At 36.8% G+C, this 19,967-nt stretch overlaps 1 protein-coding gene across 1 annotated transcript in view; it reads left to right on the forward strand.

Moving 5' to 3' along the window:
• Window positions 1-19,967, forward strand: part of ARHGEF33 (Rho guanine nucleotide exchange factor 33) — an 80,197-nt gene that overhangs the window by 28,102 nt on the left and 32,128 nt on the right. Inside the window, exons 8-13 of the mRNA XM_074204291.1 lie at window positions 4,405-4,534; window positions 7,264-7,396; window positions 9,191-9,274; window positions 11,757-11,840; window positions 15,151-15,299; window positions 18,046-18,213. Of these exons, the coding sequence (XP_074060392.1) occupies window positions 4,405-4,534; window positions 7,264-7,396; window positions 9,191-9,274; window positions 11,757-11,840; window positions 15,151-15,299; window positions 18,046-18,213 (748 nt within the window). The remainder of the gene's footprint in view (window positions 1-4,404; window positions 4,535-7,263; window positions 7,397-9,190; window positions 9,275-11,756; window positions 11,841-15,150; window positions 15,300-18,045; window positions 18,214-19,967) is intronic.

The raw sequence follows: 19,967 nt of genomic DNA on the forward strand, positions 1-19,967 counted from the left end.
CCACCAATGAGGAGGGAATTAAAGTAATAATTTGAAATTATTTTGCCCAACTCTGTGCCAATAAATTTGATAATCTAAGTGAAATGGATGAATATTTACAAAAATATAAGTTGCCCAGGTTAAATGAAGAAGAAATTAAATACCTAAACAACCCTATCTCAGAAAAATAAATTCAACAAGCCATTATTGTACTCCCTAAAAAAAATCTCCAGGGCCTGATGGATTCACAAGTGAATTCTACCAAACATTTAAGGAACAATTGGTTCCAATTCTATATAAACTCTTTGGAAAAATAGGGAACGATGGAACTCTGCCTATCTCTATGAAACCAATATGGTACTGTTACCTAAACCAGGAAGAGTTAAAACAGAGAAAGAAAATTATAGACCTATTTCCCTGATGAATATAGATGCAAAAATCCTAAATAAAATCTTAGCAAAACGACTACAACAAGTCATCACTAGGATAATACATTATGATCAAGTAGGATTTATTCCAGGAATGAAGGGTTGGTTCAATATTAGGAAAAATGTTAGTATACTCAATTATATCAATAACAAACCTATCAGAAATCATATGATCATATCAATAGATGCTGAAAAAGCTTTTGACAAAATACAGCATCCATTCCTATTAAAAACACTAGAGAGTATAGGAATAAATGGACTGTTCCTTAAAATAATTAGCAGTATCTATCTGAAACCATCAACAAGCATTATATTCAATGGGGAGAGGCTAGAGGCATTCCCAGTAAGATTAGGGGTGAAATAAGGGTGCCCATTATCACCACTACTATTCAATATTGTATTAGAAATGTTAGCATCAGCAATTAGAGAAGAAAAAGAAATTGAAGGAATTAGAATTGGGAAGGAAGAGACAAAACTCTCACTCTTCGCAGATGACATGATGGTCTACCTAGAGAATCCCAAGAAATCATCTAAAAAACTACTGGAAACAATTAGCAATTTTAGCAAAGTTGCAGGTTATAAAACAAACCCTCATAAATCCTCAACTTTTCTATATATGTCTAGCAAGAAACAGCAGGAAGAGCTAGAAAGAGAAATCCCATTCAAAGTAATCTCAGACAATATAAAATATTTGGCAGTCTATTTGCCAAGACAGACTCAGAATCTTTTTGAAAACAATTATAAAAGACTTCTCACACAAATTAAATCAGATTTAAATAACTGGGCAAATATCAACTGCTCATGGATAGGTAGAGCTAATATAATAAAAATGACAATTCTACCAAAACTAAACTATCTGTTTAGTGCCCTACCAATCAAAATTCCAAAAAATTACTTTAATGAGTTAGAAAAAATTGTAAGTAAACTCATATGGAGAAATAAAAAGTCAAGAATTGCCAGGAGCTTAATGAAAAAAAGTGCAAACAAAGGTGGCTTAGCCCTACCTGATCTAAAATTATATTATAAAGCATCAGTCATCAAAACTGTTTGGTATTGGCTAAGAAATAGAGTGGTGGACCAGTGGAATAGACTAGGTGTAAAAAAGCAGGAAAGGATTATAGTAATCTGCTGTTTGATAAACCCAAAGAGTCCAGCCATTGGGATAAAAACTCCCTCTTTGATAGAAACTCACACCCTTTACCAAGATAAGATCCAAATGGTTACAGGACATAGACATAAAAAACAATACTATACGCAAATTAGAAGATCTAGGACTAGTCTGCCTGTCAGATCTATGGAAAGGGGAACAGTTTATGATTAAGGAAGAGTTGGAGTACATCACCAAAAACCAATTAGATGATTTCGATTACATTAAATTAAAAAAGCTTTTGCACAGATATAACCAATGTGATCAAGATCAAAAGAAATGTAGTAAATTGGGAAACAATCTTTACAGCTAATGATTCTGACAAAGGACTCATTTCTAAAATATGCAGAGAACTGAGTCATATTTTTAAAACAAAAAGCCATTTCCCCAATTGACAAATGGTCAAAGGATATACAAAGGCAATTTACAGATGAGATCAAAGCAATCCATAGCCATATGAAAAAATGCTCTAAATCATTAATTATTAAAGAAATGCAAATTAAAGCTTCTCTGAGGTACCACCTCACACCTCTCAGACTGGCCAATATGGTCATATCCAGAAAGGATAATGATTATTGTTGGAAGGGTTGTGGGAAATCTGGGACACTATTACACTGCTGGTGGAGCTGTGAACTCATCCAACCCTCCTTGGAGAGCTATTTGGAACTATGCCCAAAGGGCAACAAAAATGTGCATACCCTTTGACCCAGAAATACCCACTACTAGGTGTATACCCTGAAGAGATGAGGAAAAAGGGTAAAAACATTACTTGTACAAAAATATTTATAGTAGCCCTGTTTGTGGTGGCAAAGAATTGGAAATCCAGTAAATGTCCTTCAATTGGGGAATGGCTTAGCAAACTGGTATATATATGTCATGGAACACTATTGTTCTATTAGAAACCAGGAGGGACGGGATTTCAGGGAAACCTGGAGGGATTTGCATGAACTGATGCTGAGTGAGATGAGCAGAACCAGAAAAACACTGTACACCCTAACAGCAACATGGGAGTGATGATCAACCTTGAAGGACTCGCTCATTCCATCAGTGAAACAATTGGGAACAAATTTGGGCTGTCTGCAAAGGAGAGTACCATCTGTATCCAGATAAGGAGCTGTGGAGTTTGAACAAAGTACAAGGACTATTCCCTTTAATTTGGAAAAAAAACCCAGATATCTTATTGTCTGATCTAGTTACCTCTGAGAATTCTGTTCTCTTTAAGGATATGATTTCTCTCTCATCACACCCAATTTGGATCAAGGTACAACATGGAAACAAAGTAAAGACTGACAGAGTGCTATCTGTTGGGGGTAGGGTGCGGGGAGGGAAGCAAGATTGGGGGAAAATTGTAAAACTCAAATAATATCTTTAATAAAAATAAATTTAAAAAATGTTAAATCTTCATTTTTAGCATTAAAAATTATTTACAACTACCCATCTTGGATGATTTACTTATTCACTTAACTTTTTGGATTTTTCTACTAGATTGTGAAATTCTTAAGAACAATCTTTTAAAAAGTGTTTTCTCTTTTTATTATAAACTTAACGAAAACTAACAAATATGAAAATTTCAATATACAAAGAACAGGAAAAAAGGATTGTATGTGAAACTGTGAACTTCTGTTATGAATAGTTTTTTGAATGGCATATACCAAATTGAAACTGTAGTAATATAATTGCCCTGTTTTCCTTTCCAAACTTCCTTTGCTCTCTCCTGTATATTTAAAAATATTTTATTGATGTTTATTCTTTCTTTTCTTCTTTTTTTCATCATTATAAGTACCCACCTACTTCCTTTCTTCCCAGCCCATGGAAATTTTCCCTTGTAACAAATATAATCAAGAAAAACAAATTACTTCATTGACTATGACTGAAAATGTGTACCACATTCTGCATCACCAGTTCATTACCTCTCTTCCATGGGGCAGATTATGTCTTCTTCATTGTGTTTTCCCCCTCAAGTCTTCCCAGAGTATATGCTACAGCAGAATCTCCTTAAACATTTGTTTTTGCTAAAGTACTCCAACATATTACAGAAAAATTTCTAAATATTATGCTATGGCTTCATAGATGACTGAGTATGTATAAATAACTTTAAGCTCCAAGGGGTGATTTATTGGCCTAAAAAAAAACTTGAACTTTTCTTTCATGGTTTCACACATTACAATAAGACTACAACTCACTCATTTAAAATAGGTATTTAATAAATGTTGGTTGAACTTGATGGGTAATCACAGTATAGCTAGGAATCCACAGATATTGCAAACCTCTCAATCTCAATTAGTTGCAGATTTTAGGATATATATATATATATATATATATATATATATATATATATATATATATATATATATGAAGGAGTAAAATTGACTTCATTTCTCATCTTTTCCTTCCCTTCTTGCTTCATATGTAGATAGTAGATTCCTTAAAAGGTATATTAAGTGCATAATACAACTTTGCATAAATTGGTTTAAGTAAAATTTGAAACTTTTCTGCAACAGAATCACAGAATTAAAGAAGAGATCAAAGATAAATCATTTAATCCTAATCCTTCATTTTATAGAGAAGGAAAATGAAAACTTGCAAGAGATTGAGTGATTTGCCCTGGGCCACACAACTGTTCAGTAGAAAATATAGACTAGAACTAAGATACCTGCTATGAAAATGAATAGTTATATGTTATTATAATAAAAAAATAGATTGATGGATACTCAATGATAAGTTTTGTGAATTTTTTTCTCAAGGAGGCAGTTTTTATTATCCATATTTGCCAGCAATAGACTAATCCCTAAATATCAATTCATAACACCTTGATATTTTTTCCTGTTTTATTTGGGTTAATTTTTAAAGCCAAAAGGCAAACTGTGGCTCTGGAACTGCTTGAATCTGAACGAAAATATGTTATCAATATATCCCTGGTCCTGAAGATCAAAGCAACATTCCAGGGATCTGATGGGAAGAGGAGTACCAAAGAGAGAAGGTATGTCTGTTAACTTTGTCTTTCCAACAGCATAAGAGTTAACTTGTCCTAGTTAAAGTTATGTGATTGTAGAGCAATGGGCAATGACAGCATAATCCTGTCCATCATCTTCCTCAAAACTACAAGGATACAATAAAATTAATCTTATGGGGTCTTCTTCAGCCTTGGTCTATTGTTGTTTGTCCTTTGTTCCTTGAAGAGGACTATAACATTAGGGATATGATGACATGGCAGGCAAATAAATTGGATTTAAGTGATGAAAGACTGTGTCAAGTCACCAGTCTCATTTTCTCCACCAAAGTCACCTAAGTTTAGAGACTAGATATGGATTAGGATAATAGATGATGACCCTGGATGTCAGGAGACCTAGTTTTAAGTTAGGTCTTTAACAGCTATCTTTTTGATTGAGGCAATACCCATACAGTGATTAAGACTGAGTAAGAAAGAAAATGAGGCAGTGAATGGCCTCTTTAACTTAATCCCAAAAAAAAAAAAATCAGTCCTCAGGGATTCTGGTCAAAACAGAAAGAATTGTTAAAATAGGCCCCAGCTCAAGCTCCACTTGGTCATTGTTTGGATTCTGATTGGCTAAAGCTAAATGCCTTGGCCTGTGTTGTGAATATGAAGGGAATGATTCATGCAACTGGCTGGGGATCATGTTTTTTTCCACCATGCAAACTACATGTCCAATGTAAGGTCTAGATTATTTTTTCTTCTTGGGACGTGCGGTGGCATTAAATGACCATTGGATGCTACGTGATTATTTGTATATGTAGGAAGGGGCTTCCTGGACCCTGATTTCATTTGTATGGGTGTGCTGGGTGTGAAAATTCTCTTCAATGTTGCCTACTAAATTTAGGCCATTAAAACTCTGGCCTCAAATATTTCTTATTGTACATTCCAATGGCACCATAGCAGTGGGGAAGTATATGTGTTTGGAGTAGAAGGGTACCTGTGCTCAGTTGGTGAAGAAGGCAAGCAAGTGAATGCAGAATAACTAGAAATCTCAAGTCACAACACAAGCTGCATAAATATGTGAATCTTTGCTTGGCCCATGAATAGGAATCAGAGCTTTGTGGAAGTCTTTCATTTTCATCTTTACCCATTAGCCAGCACATTAGTAAGGCATAGTAAACATTTTGTTCAATTAAGTAGACCATTGTAGGCTGAAAGCTAATGGCCTCAAGTACAAGCACATCTATCTAATAACTGGGCAGCAAGATATACATATATTTAGGGGCAGCTAATAGTTGACAAGTATCCTCTAACAGCTTCCTACTGTGCCTCCATGTTTAATTCAACAGAGGTGATAGGCTATAAAGTGGCCCTAGGCATCACATACTTAAACATTTCTATTACAGAGCCTGGATAATAATCTTGCCTTACTTCACTGTGAGGATTTTTTTTAATGACTGGAGGCCATATCCATATTAAGGAAATTCATTGTAGATAACCATCAAAGCAAACTGAAATCTATTCCTAAAGTGTTGTGGTCCAGCCTGTCAGAATTTTAAGTTTGAGTCATAACTGATCATTTTTTTTACTTCATCTACGCCCTATTTAGACCTTTTATCCAAGCTCTTTAGGAGACTACATTTATGGGGAATACTGTCAGAGCTAGTCTATGGTAAACTAGTAAAATAGTTTATTTTATTTATTTTTTTGGAGGGCGGGGGTTGTAAGGCAAATGGGGTTAAGTGGTTTGCCCAAGGCCACACAGCTAGGTAACTATTAAGTGTCTGAGACCGGATTTGAACCCAGGTACTACTGACTCCAGAGCCAGTGCTCTATCCATTGTGCCACCTAGCTGCCCCCAAATAGTTTATTTTTGGTGGTCTTATTCATATTGACTATTTTGATACTCCTACCCTACCTGCAAGTTGTCACCAAAATGTTAATTTACTTTAGACAAAGAGTGTCAGACAGCCTAGTTTGCTGACTCTTATTCCTTCACTTCTCAAGTAAATCCTTTTCATAATACCTTAGAAAGCAAATGAAAGAAAAAGGAAAAGAAAAATCTCATATTCAATAATTTTTTTTTGGTTTCCAACTTTAAATACAATTTCCAACCTCCCCAAAGGGAAGGTTGAACCATTAAGTAGGGTAGTACTACTGTGAGTATGGTCTTTGTACATTATCAAAAAAATCCACAGAAAAAAGTGTCCTGAATAATTAATTTTAGAAAGTTAAAGATGCTTTTAGATTTTCCACAGAATTTCCAGTGAGTAGAGCTATTGTGTTTAGCAACCTTCCTTTTGTAAGGGAAGTCTGTGTAAACTTTCAAGCCCAATGTCAATGTGAATGACTCCTTTTTAGTTGGCTAGAATAACTCATATTTGTAAAGTACTTTGATGTTTGTAAAGCTCTTCATTCGAATCACACAACAACCATAAAAGGAAGGTATTCCCCTGCTTTATAGATGAGAAAAGCATGACACGGCGACTTGCTTGTGTTATAAGTATCAAGGGGGGGGGGGGGTTGAACTTCTACTTCCAGTATTCTGTTCACTTTCATTTCACCTAATGAAATGAGAAATTTTAAACACTTAAGAAAACCAATTGTTTGGTAGACTCTTTATAGAGAAACCTTCATTTAGTCTATGGTGATGGCTTGGCATAAGGGAATATGTCTTTCAGAACAGGGAATGGTCCAAGCTTCTTATCTCCCTATTAATCCTGTTCTATTCAATTCTTAGTTTGTATAATCATGTCTGTCTATTCTATTTCTAGTCTTTTCCCAGGTTCCTTGAGGTATCTTGTCCAGCAACATTTGGATTTACTTCATGCCCTTCAAGAAAGAGTCCTGAAATGGCCACGACAAGGAGTCCTAGGAGATTTATTCCTTAAATTGACTAATGATGAAGTAAGTTTGGTTACTGACACTTCCCATGACTGAACTGAATTATTTGGATCACTACCTTTTTTTTTGTTTGTTTTGTTTTGTTTTGTTTCTTACAAAGCAGTGAGGTTAAGTGACTTGCCCAAGGTCACATAGCTAGGTAATTAAATGTCTGAGGTCGTATTTGAACTCAGGTCCTCCTGAATCTAGGGCCAGTGCTCTATCCACTGTGCCACCTAGCTGCCCTGGATCACTACCTTTAATTAATTTGTTTCATTTAGGCAATAAGATAATTTGAATCATAGAATTATAGAAATCACTTAGTCCAATCATCTTATTTTACAGATGAAGAAACAGAAGTGACTATCATAAGGTTTTATAATTGGACTACAATTAGTAATGGACCCAAGTTTCCTGACTCCTAGCCTAGCATTATTTCTATTTTACCACTCTGCCACTTAATAATATGCAATCTTAATTTTATATTTCAGTGATCTTTAAAAATAGATTGGATGGCTATAAGGAGGAGGGCAACAAAGTTTTGAATAGTCTTGAGATATATTGTTTGAAAATTAGCAGAAGAAAGTGAAGATATTTAATCTGGTGAAGAGAAAAATGAGAGCAGACTATGAAAACTTTCTTCAAGTATTTGAAAAGTTTTCCTGTGGAGCAAAGATTAAATTTGTACCCAGAAATTTTGCAGTAGCTGACCTTAGAAATTAAAATTATTAATAATGTAGAAGGTGCAAAGAAACAATTTTAGATTTGATGAATAGAAATACTGTCTATCAGGAAAGCTGTGTGAAAAGTTAAATGGGCAGCCTCAGAAACCAGTGCCTTTCCATTGCTGGAGATCTTCAGGGAAAGGTTACCCCTTTGTTAGGCAAATTGTCTATTGAATTCTTGTTTAAGTGAAATCTAACTAGATGGATGAACTTTAAGTCCTTTTGACTTCTGAGAGTCTATACATTAAAATTATGAGAATAGATTAAGAATGGTAATACAGGAGGAAACATTTCTCACTTATCTTCTGACATGTCATTAGTTTTGAAAGAATTTTCAAAATGAAATATGCCTTTCATTATATTAATAATTTTGGCAACTTGAGTCAGCTCAGAAATGATTTTTTTTCTCTTGGTTTATAGTTTTTTTAAACTTATATGTAGATGGTTGTATTTTGTTTACAAATACTAAATATGGCACAATGGAAAAAATTCTGGATTTGAAGTCAGAAGTTTTGGGTTCAAATCACAATTTGTTATTTACTATCTATACTTTAGATATGTCTTTTCTGGGTCTCATGAGGTTTTCTCATCTGTAAAATGATAGAGTTAGATGATCTCTAAAATCTCTTTTAGCTATCAATCTCTATAGGAAGTGGTATAGTTAGAATTTTAAAATATATTTAAAGGAAAATTAAATAGAAGGGGCAGCTAGGAGGCAGAGTGAATAGGGAGCTATATATAGTGAGTCAGGAAGACTTATTTTCTGGGTTCAAATCCAGTCTCAGGCATTTATTAACTGTGTGACCCTGGGCAAGTCAATTAACTCTGCCTCAGTTTCCTTATTTATCAGATGACTGAAGAAGAAAATGGTAAGCCTCTCCAGCATCTTTGCCAAGAAAATCCCAAATGGGATCATGAAGAGTTGGACACAATTGAAACAACCAAACAACAATAATTTGCAAGGAAAATTTAAAAGAATAAATTGGATAACCTATAAAGCATTCTGATTTCCTTTGTAATATGTGCTACTATGTAGACATGGTATGATCATTGATGTTTCCCAATTCTTACACTTTTTTTGTTTATTTTTAAGAATAATTTCTTGGACTACTATGTTGCTTACCTGAGGGATTTACCTGAATGCATTTCTCTGGTCCATGTCGTAGTCCTGAAAGAGGTGAGCTAGATCATCTATATGAAAATGCTACTATTGACCTCATTGCCTAAATATGGTAAAAACTCTGAGCTGTTTTGGGAATGTTTTGGTGTATGCGCTGGACCAGTTCCCCTTTTTAATATAGATCATATTGGTGCAATGCCATTTTCAAGACTGTTGGAGAGTAGTATCAAGTTAAAAGGTGCTCATTTGGGATCAAACTTTTTCCTCATTAGCACCATCCTCTATCTGGAGCTGATTACAGTCAAGCTCTCCATCCATGACTCTTCTGCAGACTTGTGGTCCTTCAAGTTTTCTCATTTCTGAATAAAAAATATTCTGCTATTTTAGAACCTGCAGGGCACACCACAACCACGTGACTATGGTTAACAGCAGATACAAATTGGAAGTAGCATTATTTCAGTGAAATAATAGGTACTCAATAGAAATTACATTGGTTCAAATATAAGCTACTCCCAACCCACCCTCCTAGTTTTGATGGTATAAAATCTGATTGTGGTCTATAAGCAGAAGCAGTTAGGTGGCATAATGGGTAGAGGGTTGGATTTGGAATTAGGAAAGACTCTAGTTCAGATCCTGTGTACAAAATGGGAATAATAGCACTCACTTCACAGAGCTCCTGTGAAGCTCAAATATGAGATAAAATATGCAAACTGCTTTGTCAACTTTCAAATGCTATATCAATATTAGCTACTACATACTGATTTCTTTTCCAAGAAATATGACATAATAGGGATGTGGCCTTTATTTGGTGATAGACTATATTTTGGCAGACTATATATATTTGGACCAATATGGTTTCATAAAGTTACCAAAGGCAACAGATTCATCTCTGAATGGCCAGATTACAATGAACCTTTCTGTGCTTAGCTGCACTGGCCCTCATTGAGGAGACCTGGGCTGCTGGGAAGCAATTGAAGTCTTTATAGCTTGGAGGAGACCCTGATAAGAGTCTGGGGGCTGCTGAAATAACAGCAGTGAACCCAGTGCCTCCTTCATACTACAGTGAGGCATCGGGATTGGACCAGTGAGAAATATTCTTTAATCTCTCCAGTTCATAGGTTCATGGAAGAATCATAAGTGTCTTCAACTCCTGTATTTTATTAGTGTGGAAAAAAATAAAAGAGTGTCCAGACTTACCTAGGTGGCAAATTAACTAAGATCAAAAGGGAAAAAATGCAATTAAATTCGCAGCAGTAATGTTAAATCAACTAGTGAGATGAACAGAAGATGAGAAATGGAAAACAAAGAGTTTGACTCATTTCACAACATAAAGCAGGATAATTTTCTGCCACTTAAATAGAGCTTCTGTCAGTGCCAGGCCATTGTTTGCCCTTTGGGAGCAGACTGACTCTACTATGATGTGAACAGATCCACTGGCAGAAACCAGAAATAAATTCTCAGAACAAAGTCAATGATCTTCACAGGATAAATTCAGTCCTGTAGCTATTTTACAGTCTCCCTTATCTCCTATGTTTGATCAGTTATCAAGTCTTTTTGATTCTGTCTCCAAAACATTTCTTCAATCTTTTCAAATTTTTCTCCACACATCCTAATGCTATCCTGGTTCAGAACCTTATTCCCTTGTGCCTGCCTTCTAATTAATTTTCACACTTCCAATATCCTCCATCTCTGTTTTATTTTCCATATAGCTTTTAGTTTAACACCCTAATACACAGATCTGATCATGTCAAGTCAATCGCAGACTTAAGATTCAATGTCACTCCCCATTGCCTCTGGGTTACCATATAAACTCCTCAGTCTATTATTGAAAGACCTCCCCAGTATGGATCCCCCTCAGACCTAGAATCTTAGCAGTTTCACCTTGTTTCTAGGTTCAGATCAGGTGTCTTCATAAGAATAAGAATTCTTTCCTGATCCCCTTTGTGTTTGTGTTCATGTTCTCTTCCTCCTCAGATATTATTATTTGTGTATATCATTATTATATATTATTGTATTTATTATTATTATTATTATTATTATTTATGTATATACTATATCTCCCCAAGTGAATACTTAATTCTTCAAGGGTGGATATTATTTCCTTGTTTTTTGTCTTTTGCCATAGTGCCTTTCATGTCTCAGGTGCTTAATCAATGTTTATGAATGCCTTCTACTGCCTAGTCTACTGGGCTGTAAGTAATAGGAAGTATGTGAAACCAATCTGCTTAGCAAATTCAGTTTCATTCATTCTTAAGGTGCTCCTACCCTGATTAATCCTGCCTAAATTAATGGGGAACTATAATGCAGAAGAAGAACTTTCTGTGTGATGTAACTACCCAATTACTCTGGCTAAACTATTTGATCTCTCTGGATCTCAGTTTCCTCATCTGTAAAATGAGGTCCCCTTTGGGGTACCTTACAGAACTGTGGGACCCTTTGTGTTTTGCTGCTTCTTAAAGTTGGTGTAGTTGACTCATTACTGATGAAACTAGACTCTAGAAGAATGCTGAGTAGTAACTCCACTTTTCTTTAAATTCAGGCTGAAGAAGAGATTAAATCTGACCTATATACGCTGTTTTTTCACATAGTCCAGAGGATCCCGGAATACCTTATTCATTTGCAGGTAGGTATGACAGGACAAGCTTTATGACTTCAAACTCTCCATACTAAAGGAACTATATAAACCTAAGGGAATTGTCACTATCGATAAATTAACAGTGGTTTGGAATTTTAAATTTCTGCTCCCTGGATCGCTTTACCTAGAGGAAACCTGGATTCATCAAAGTACTTTACAGGCCCACAAAGGCCATGGGAGCAAGTTTATAGCATGTCTGTTGTCCAGTTGTTTCAATCGTGTCCCACTCTTTTTCCTCCCCTTTTGGGGATTTCTGGGCAAAGATTCTGGAGTGGTTTGCCATTTCCTTTGCCAACTCATCTGTAAAAGATGGGGAAACAGAAGCAGATAGGACTAAGTGACTTGCCCAGGGTGATACAGCTAGGAAGTGCCTGAGGTGGTGGCTGCTGACTCATACCTAAGGATATATTCACCTCCTCTCCTGACTCCTATCACATGCAAAGTCCTTCAACCCAGAGGTTCCTAACTTTTTTTGTGACATAGACCCCTTTGACAGTCTGCTGAAGCCTATGATCCCCTTCTCAGAATAACATTTTTAAATGCATAAAATAAAATGCATAAGATTACAAAGGAAATCAATTATATTGAGATAGTTATAAAACTTTTTTAAAAACTAGTTCTTGGGGCAGCTAGGTGGTGCAGTGGACAGAATACTGGCCTTGGAGTCAGGAGGACCTGAGCTCAATCTAAGGCTTCAGACACTTGTTAATTACCTAGCCGTGTGAACTTGGACAAGTCACTTAACCCCATTGTCTGGCAAAAATTAAAAAAATTAGTTCTTGAAACCTGTTCACCTTAGTTACAATTATATGTAGCCAATATTAACCTGTCACACCCTCCCTTTTCCTCTCCTCCCACCAAATTTAAATCCTTACCTCTAAGCAGAACATATCTCATTATACTTCTAAAATTTTAATATTCAGTTCAAGTAGATTGCCACTCTTTATTCCTCAACCCCTCTCCCCCTTAAGGATTATAGATAGGTAGTACTGGCTTAAAAAAATCACTTCTCTCCATTCTAATTTAATTTCTATCTGAACTTCTTGGTAACTTCGTGTAGGATACCTTAGAAAGTCTTAGATCAGTGATGCCAATAAACTTGCATTACTTCTTCAGCCAGTCCAGTGTATGTCTCTGTAGAGACGTGTGTGGTAAGAGATGAAATGACTGAGGAAACAAAGGTTTGATCTTCTGAGCATTTTGGTTTATTGAGCAGTGCATGCCAAGTACTCAACAAAGTGGGACCAGACCTCCTCAACTTAGACCTGGACCTTGAATACGGGGGGAGACAGATTTTTATACATTAAAAAAATTATTCAAATAAAGGCAATTAATTGAAAGGAAATACTACAATATTAAACAATCTGATTTCTAACTGGAAGAAAGATTAGGACTTTGCAAGTTGGGAGGGGAGAGCAAACAGGTTAAAGTCCCTGAAAACAGAAAAAGATTCCTCACACTTCTCTAAGCGTCTGAACAGTCAAAGGTATTTGGGAACAATAACTAACTGATCAGTCTGGGACCAGTTTTCAGATAAAACATATGGATTACTTGCAATCAATCTTTGAATCTGACTCCATGTAAAATCTGGGTCCTTGGTGAAGGATCTCTAAGCAGGTGGCCCAACAGCTCCAGAGCTGGGTCATAAGATGGAGTCAGTGTGGTTCCCTCAATTCCCACAATTAACCAATGTTGGCCTAATCCCTTAATTTCCTTCATATGTAGACAATATGAGGTAAAAGGAACCATGAGACTTTCTTTCCCTGTTTGAAAATTACTATCTTTTATAAGTTACCTGAAGTTCCTGTTTCTCCTTTGAGTTCAGGCATTGTCTCTAGAAAACCCTGTCAATGGAAGCTCCTTGGGAGGAGAAATTATTTCATTTTTTGTCTTTGTATTTTCAGCACCTAGCATAGCATCTGGTTCACCATGGACTCGTAATGAATGTTCATTGAACTGATTTTCCATCTCATACACATCCGGGTGGAGGGGGGTGAAGCTGACAAAAATGGAAAATGACAAATAGTAAGTAGGGGGATGTAGGAAAGCTGGAACACTGATGAACATAGTTGGAGGTATGAATTAGTCCGGACTATGTCCCCCAATTACTAAACCATGTATGTCCATTTTGGGCAGTACATTACTAGGCTTATAACCCAAAAAGATCAAAGAAAGAGAATAATGACCCATTTGTACATTTCGGGTTTTGTTTGGGTTTTTTGGTAGCAATTCCTTTTGTGATGACAAAGAACTAGAAACTAAGGGGATATCTATCAATTGGTATAACTGGGGAATGGTTGAACAAATGTTGTCTATATGAACATAATGGTATACTAGTATGCCACAAAATGAGAAAGACTAAAAAAATGCCAAATGGGATGGTTTCACAGTAACCTGGAAAGACTTACATGAAATAATGCAAAATGAGTGAGAGTAACCAAGGGAACAATTAATACAATAGTAGTAATATTGTAAAAATATACAACTTTGAAAGACTTAATACCTCTAATCAATTCAATAACCAACCTTGATACCAGAATATCCATAATTAAAAATGCTACTCCTGAAAGACAATAGATTCAATATACATAATGAGACATATATTTCTGGATATGGCGAATGTGGAAATGTCTCTTGCTTGACTGACTACACATATATATGTGTATATATATATACATACATATATACATACATATATATGTATATATATATATACATACATATATACATACATATATATATATTTGTAATAAAGGTTGGTTTTTCTTTCTTTCTTTCCTTGACAGAAATAGGAGGGAGAGAAATATATGATGATTCATTGAAAACATTTAAAAATAAAAGTATGAACAAAATAAATGCTTATTGATTAATTAAAAAGGAATATGTTACTATGAGATCTTTTAGCTTACTGGAATTTTCCATGTGTAACAGCATTAAACTCATTTCTAACTCTTTTTAAAAAAAAATTTGTTTTTTTGTTTTGTTTTTTACAAGGCAAAAAGTTAAGTGACTTACCCAAGGTCACACAGCTAGGCAATTATTAAGTGTTTGAGGTTGGATTTGGACTTAGGTCCTCCTGACTCCAGGGCCAGTGCTCTATCCTAGCTGCCACCTAGCTGCCCCTCATTTCTAACTCTTAACAAGAATACCCACAGGTACTCCTTTGTTGTGAGAGACGGACTTGGACTAGCTTAAATCTTCACCTTCTTTGTTTTTAATTATTCTGATATATCATTTATGAAATGACAGATTTGAAAGTTGAATTTTCCGACTTATCCTTTTCTTGTTTCTTTCCCAGAATGTCCTGAAGTTCACTGAGCAGGAACACCCTGACTACTACCTGCTTTTGGTGTGTGTCCAACGCCTCCGAGTTTTTATCTCTCACTACACCCTGTTGTTTCAATGCAATGAAGACCTGCTTATTCAGAAACGGAAAAAACTCAAGAAGTAAGTTTCTGACAGCCCAGCCTAGAGGGAGGGTCAAAGGGGTATGAGCAAAAGAAGGGTACAAGACATCCTTGACTTATCCCTCTGCCTATCACCAGAGACAACACTGGAATAGAGAGAAAGACGGAAAATGAGATGAGAAAAAAATAATAGACAGAAGAGGATGCCTGCTGGACAAAATGAAGAGGCCCAGATCAAATGCTCCCAACCACCCTGGCTGCCTCAGATCTAATTAGGCACCTTCCTGCATAGGCAACCCATTTCTTTGCCAAGCCACTTTGAAGAAGTCATCCTTTTGAAAGTTCTTCAGACTACTTCCTAGGACCCTCATTGAACTGTTTCAACCTTTTGAATTTCTTATTTTTGTCAATGGCATTGCCCTTCAGCCAGACTTACATTTTCAAAACCTCAGGTTTACCTTTGAGTCTTCTCTCTGTTACTTCCTATATTTAATCAAATTGCCAAAAACTGATTTCACTTCAATATTTCTGGCATCCATTTCCTCCTTTCTGTTCCCCTAGGCACTACCTAAAGACAAATCTTCATTACTACTCAGTTCAGTAATAACCTGATAAAAATATTCCCCACTTAAATTCACTCTAAATTTTAAATTAACTCTGTTCAGTCAGTTCATATTAGGTTCTCTGGCTCTGAGCAGATGGATGGTGCAGTGAGTAGAGCACTGGCCCTGAAGTCAGGAGGACTCGAGTTCAAATCTGATCTCAGTTACTAGCTGTGTGACCTTGGGCAAGTCACTTCACCCCGATTGCCTTGCATCCAGAGCCATGTTCAGTCATTCATTTTTGGCCACTAGATCCAGATGATTCTGGAACAGAAAGTGAGGTTGGTGTCTTAGCACAGCATCTCCCCTACCCACTCAAATCCAATTCATGAGCTTGTCATGGCAACACCTCCCTGACGTCAAGGTCTTCTTTGAGAATGAAGGCAAACATCTTCATCTTTAGCCTCTTTATGCTTCTCTAGATTTTCCGTATTTTTCCTTTCTTATGGCACAGTAATAGCTCATGTTTCATACTTAGTTTAATAAATGTTTGTTGAAGTGCATTTTTTGAAAATTTCTACTTCCTCTAATCCATACTTCAAACTCTGTGCATCTGCCATATGTATAGAAGATTTTAACCTTCCTTTATTCAAAATCCTTCAGTGGTTCATCTATCAGACAATCAAGATTCCTTAGGTTGGCCATTATCAATAACCCCTCATAATGTGGCTCTACCCTAATTTTTCAGCCTTATCCCAAACTATTCTGTGCTATGGACCCCCTCTTCCCCCCCAGGTCACGTATCTGTGCCACCCATTCATATACCACAAAGCCCTGCCCAATGGCTTGGTTTATGCTATCTACCTCACATAAAGTGTTCTTCCCTTGATTTTTACCTGTTGAATACTACCCCACCTTTCCAGACCTAGCTCAATGTATAACCTCCTTTAGAATGTCTTTCATGATTTCCTACAGTTAAAAGTAATCTTTGTTTTTGCAGACCTCACACAGCACTTTAAAAAAACATTTACTTAAGGCAATGGGGTTAAGAATGACTTGCCCAAGGTCACACAGCCAGGCAATTCTTAAGTGACTGAGGTTGGATTTGAACCCAGGACCTACTGCTGCCAGGGACGGGACTCTATTCACTGTGCCACTGAGCTGCCCCCAAACATAGCACTTTCTTAGGCACATCAGTTATATTTTGTATTACGGTGGTTTGTGTATCTACTACATCCTTCTACTCAAACTCTATGAGGGTAGGAGCTACATTTTATTTATCTTTGTATCTCATTTGGAATGTAGCACAGTTTTCAGCACAAAGGAGGTACTTTATATATATTTTAAATTTTATCTTTTACCTTTTATCTTTATCTTTTGTATTAATTTTCAAATCTCTCTTGGGGGGCATCTAGTTGGCATAGTGGATGGAATGCCAGGCCTGGAATCAGTAAGATCCAGCCTCAGATACTTTCTAGCTGTGGGATCCTGGGTAAATCACTTAGCCTCTGTTAGTTCCAGTTTCATCTGTAAAATGGAGATAATAGCATTAACTTGCAAAGTAGTTATGAGTTAAATGAGATAATAATTATAAAGTGTTTAGCAGATTGCCTAGCACATATTTATGAATGTTAGCTCTTTTATTGTGATTAAGTTATTAAATAAGATTTAAAAAAGAAAAAAAGCAATTCAGCAAAACTACCCAATATCATCTGTTATGTCTGATAGGGTTTGTAATGTTCTACATCCTTAGTCTCCCACCTTCACAAGGCAGGGATGAACCTGCATTTTCTAAACTCTTCTCTGAAATGAAATTTGACCATTTTAATTATGAAGCATTCAGTTTTTTCTTTCCATTTATATTGTAAATATTGCCTATACTGTTTTCCTAGTTCATTTAAATTCATTCAGTGCAATCTGTTCATATTAGCTTCTCCATGCTTCTCTGAATTTTTCATATTTGTCATTTCTTATGGCACAGTTATAGATCGTTTCATATTTCATTAAATAAATATTTGTGGAATTGCACTTATGGTATGCATTTCCCACATTAACTCTGGCCATTTTAGCTACTTCAAAATAGCACCCACCTTTTCTCAAAGCATTATCAACACCCTCCAAGGGGCAAGTTTGCTTCTTATATGGACTTACCTCTCTGTGTTTTGGGGAAATCCTGGATGACCCTGATTTCTCATCGTATTCCTCCTGAGAATTGTTAATGGAGCTGTCTCTCTGCTTGGTTAGGTCATCCATGGTGAAGCTGTACAAAGGATTGGCTTCTCAGTGTGCAAACACCGGGCAGGATGCTTCCCAGGTCCCTGGTCCTGAGGTTGTCCGGGACAGCAGTGGGATCCACTCTGAGGAGATGCTGCAGTCGTATCCTGCTGCCACGAGCCCTGGCTCAGCTGTCACGTAAGCTGCTGTCATTGGGGAAAGGTTCATGGACATGCCCTCATGCACCTAGCAGTCAGCTTCAAAGACCAACTACACTGTTGTAGAGAGCTGTGAACTTCCCTCACAGATGCATGAGAAAGAGAGACTGACTTCCTCTGTACCAGAGATTGTAAGAGTAGGAAATGAGGGGGTCAAGAAGCATGATTGAGGTTCATTGGAAGTTTTGGGGAGACAGCTTCTCTTCACACTACTTTATCAAGGTTAGTCTCACTCTGATCACTCTTTTAAGTCTTAACTATATCCATCCTCCTTCCCAGAACTTTGGGCTTGGATCTAGTGAGAAGATGAGATATATAAGGAAGGAAGGGTTCTCCAGTTCTCCAGGACCACAGAGAGTCACTCCAAAGTCTGAGTGAGGCTTAGGCTTTCCAAAGAAAACTCAGAGTAGGCCTTTCCTCTCCCTGTCCCCCAAACATCTCAGAGAAAGCTTGAATTCTGATGATTAGTTATGTGTATGTGACATATTAGTATGTGAGGCCTGTCAGCAACTAGAGAGACTAAGTCTGCCTCCTATGGTCCCTACCTCAATCAATCCATCAAGATTTATTATGGGTCTCTGGGTGTTGTGCTAAGAGCTGGGGAAACAAAATGAAGCCTCTCAGGAGTTCACCCTCTGAATCTGCCTAAGGTTTCATTTTCATAAGAAAGCAAATGCAAGAGTGCTCAATCAACAATGTGATAAGCCACTCTGACAACTTGTCCTTGGATGTCCCTGGGAAGATATTTTTCCCTCTCCAGGACAGAACAAGATCATACCTTTTTGGTCTTCATTCACACCTGACTGGCAGGTTAAACTAGGATCTCATTCAGTGAACTTTGGGGGACATGGGAACAACAAACACACTGGGGGAGATTCTGGTCCTTAAACCTTCAAATTTCCTGGCATTCGTTTTTACCTCAGAAGGATAAGCATGATTTAAGCCATGTGAGTTTTAGAATCTAAGATTCTGAAAGGGCAGGATAAACAAAAATGATTTTTTTTTTTTTTTTTTTTTTTTAGGTTTTTGCAAGGTAATGGGGTTAAGTGACTTGCCCAAGAGGCCAAATTTGAAATCAGGTCCTCCTGACTCTAAGGCTGGTTCTCTATCCACTGCTCCTACCTAGCTGCCTCTGAAAATGCAAAATTCTAAATCTTTACCAGAATGGGTCCGTTTCTTTCTAAATTCCTTACTCTGTAATGTTTCCAGATCTATTATGTTCAAGCAAATTTAATTGAGGTTGATGTAACAGTTGATTTTTCTCCCTCAACTTTATATTATCACGATTGCTGGGCTGTGGTTTAAACAACTGCTCCTGTTTTAGCCACCAAATTTTCCAATGACTTCTCTGTGAGGCTTCTTCTCCCCATAACTCCTCCCAGATGTATCTAGTCAGCATGAGCCAACTCTGTCTGCTTCCATACCTCAGAGGGTTGTGCCCATGTAAGTAAAGTCTCCCTAGGAAGTGTGCAGCCACTCTTCAAGTCTTTGCTTCTTTCCAGGATGCCACCATCTAGACTGGACTCAGTTTGAGGGGAAGCAAGTCTTATAGGCTTACAGCTGGGGTCCAGTATGGGTTATGTGCTTCATGGCAGGCTATGAAGGAGAAGAGGGTTTGTGGGTTTTGTCAGTTCACCCCTGTCTGATTGCTACTTTAATATCCAAAGATAAAAATAGTGTAGAAATCTCTCAAATCTATTCTCTGTAGTGTTCTGTGGAAGAATGCCAATGTAA

This window comes from Macrotis lagotis, chromosome 1, assembly GCF_037893015.1.
Source record: "Macrotis lagotis isolate mMagLag1 chromosome 1, bilby.v1.9.chrom.fasta, whole genome shotgun sequence".
Lineage (NCBI taxonomy): Eukaryota > Metazoa > Chordata > Mammalia > Peramelemorphia > Peramelidae > Macrotis > Macrotis lagotis.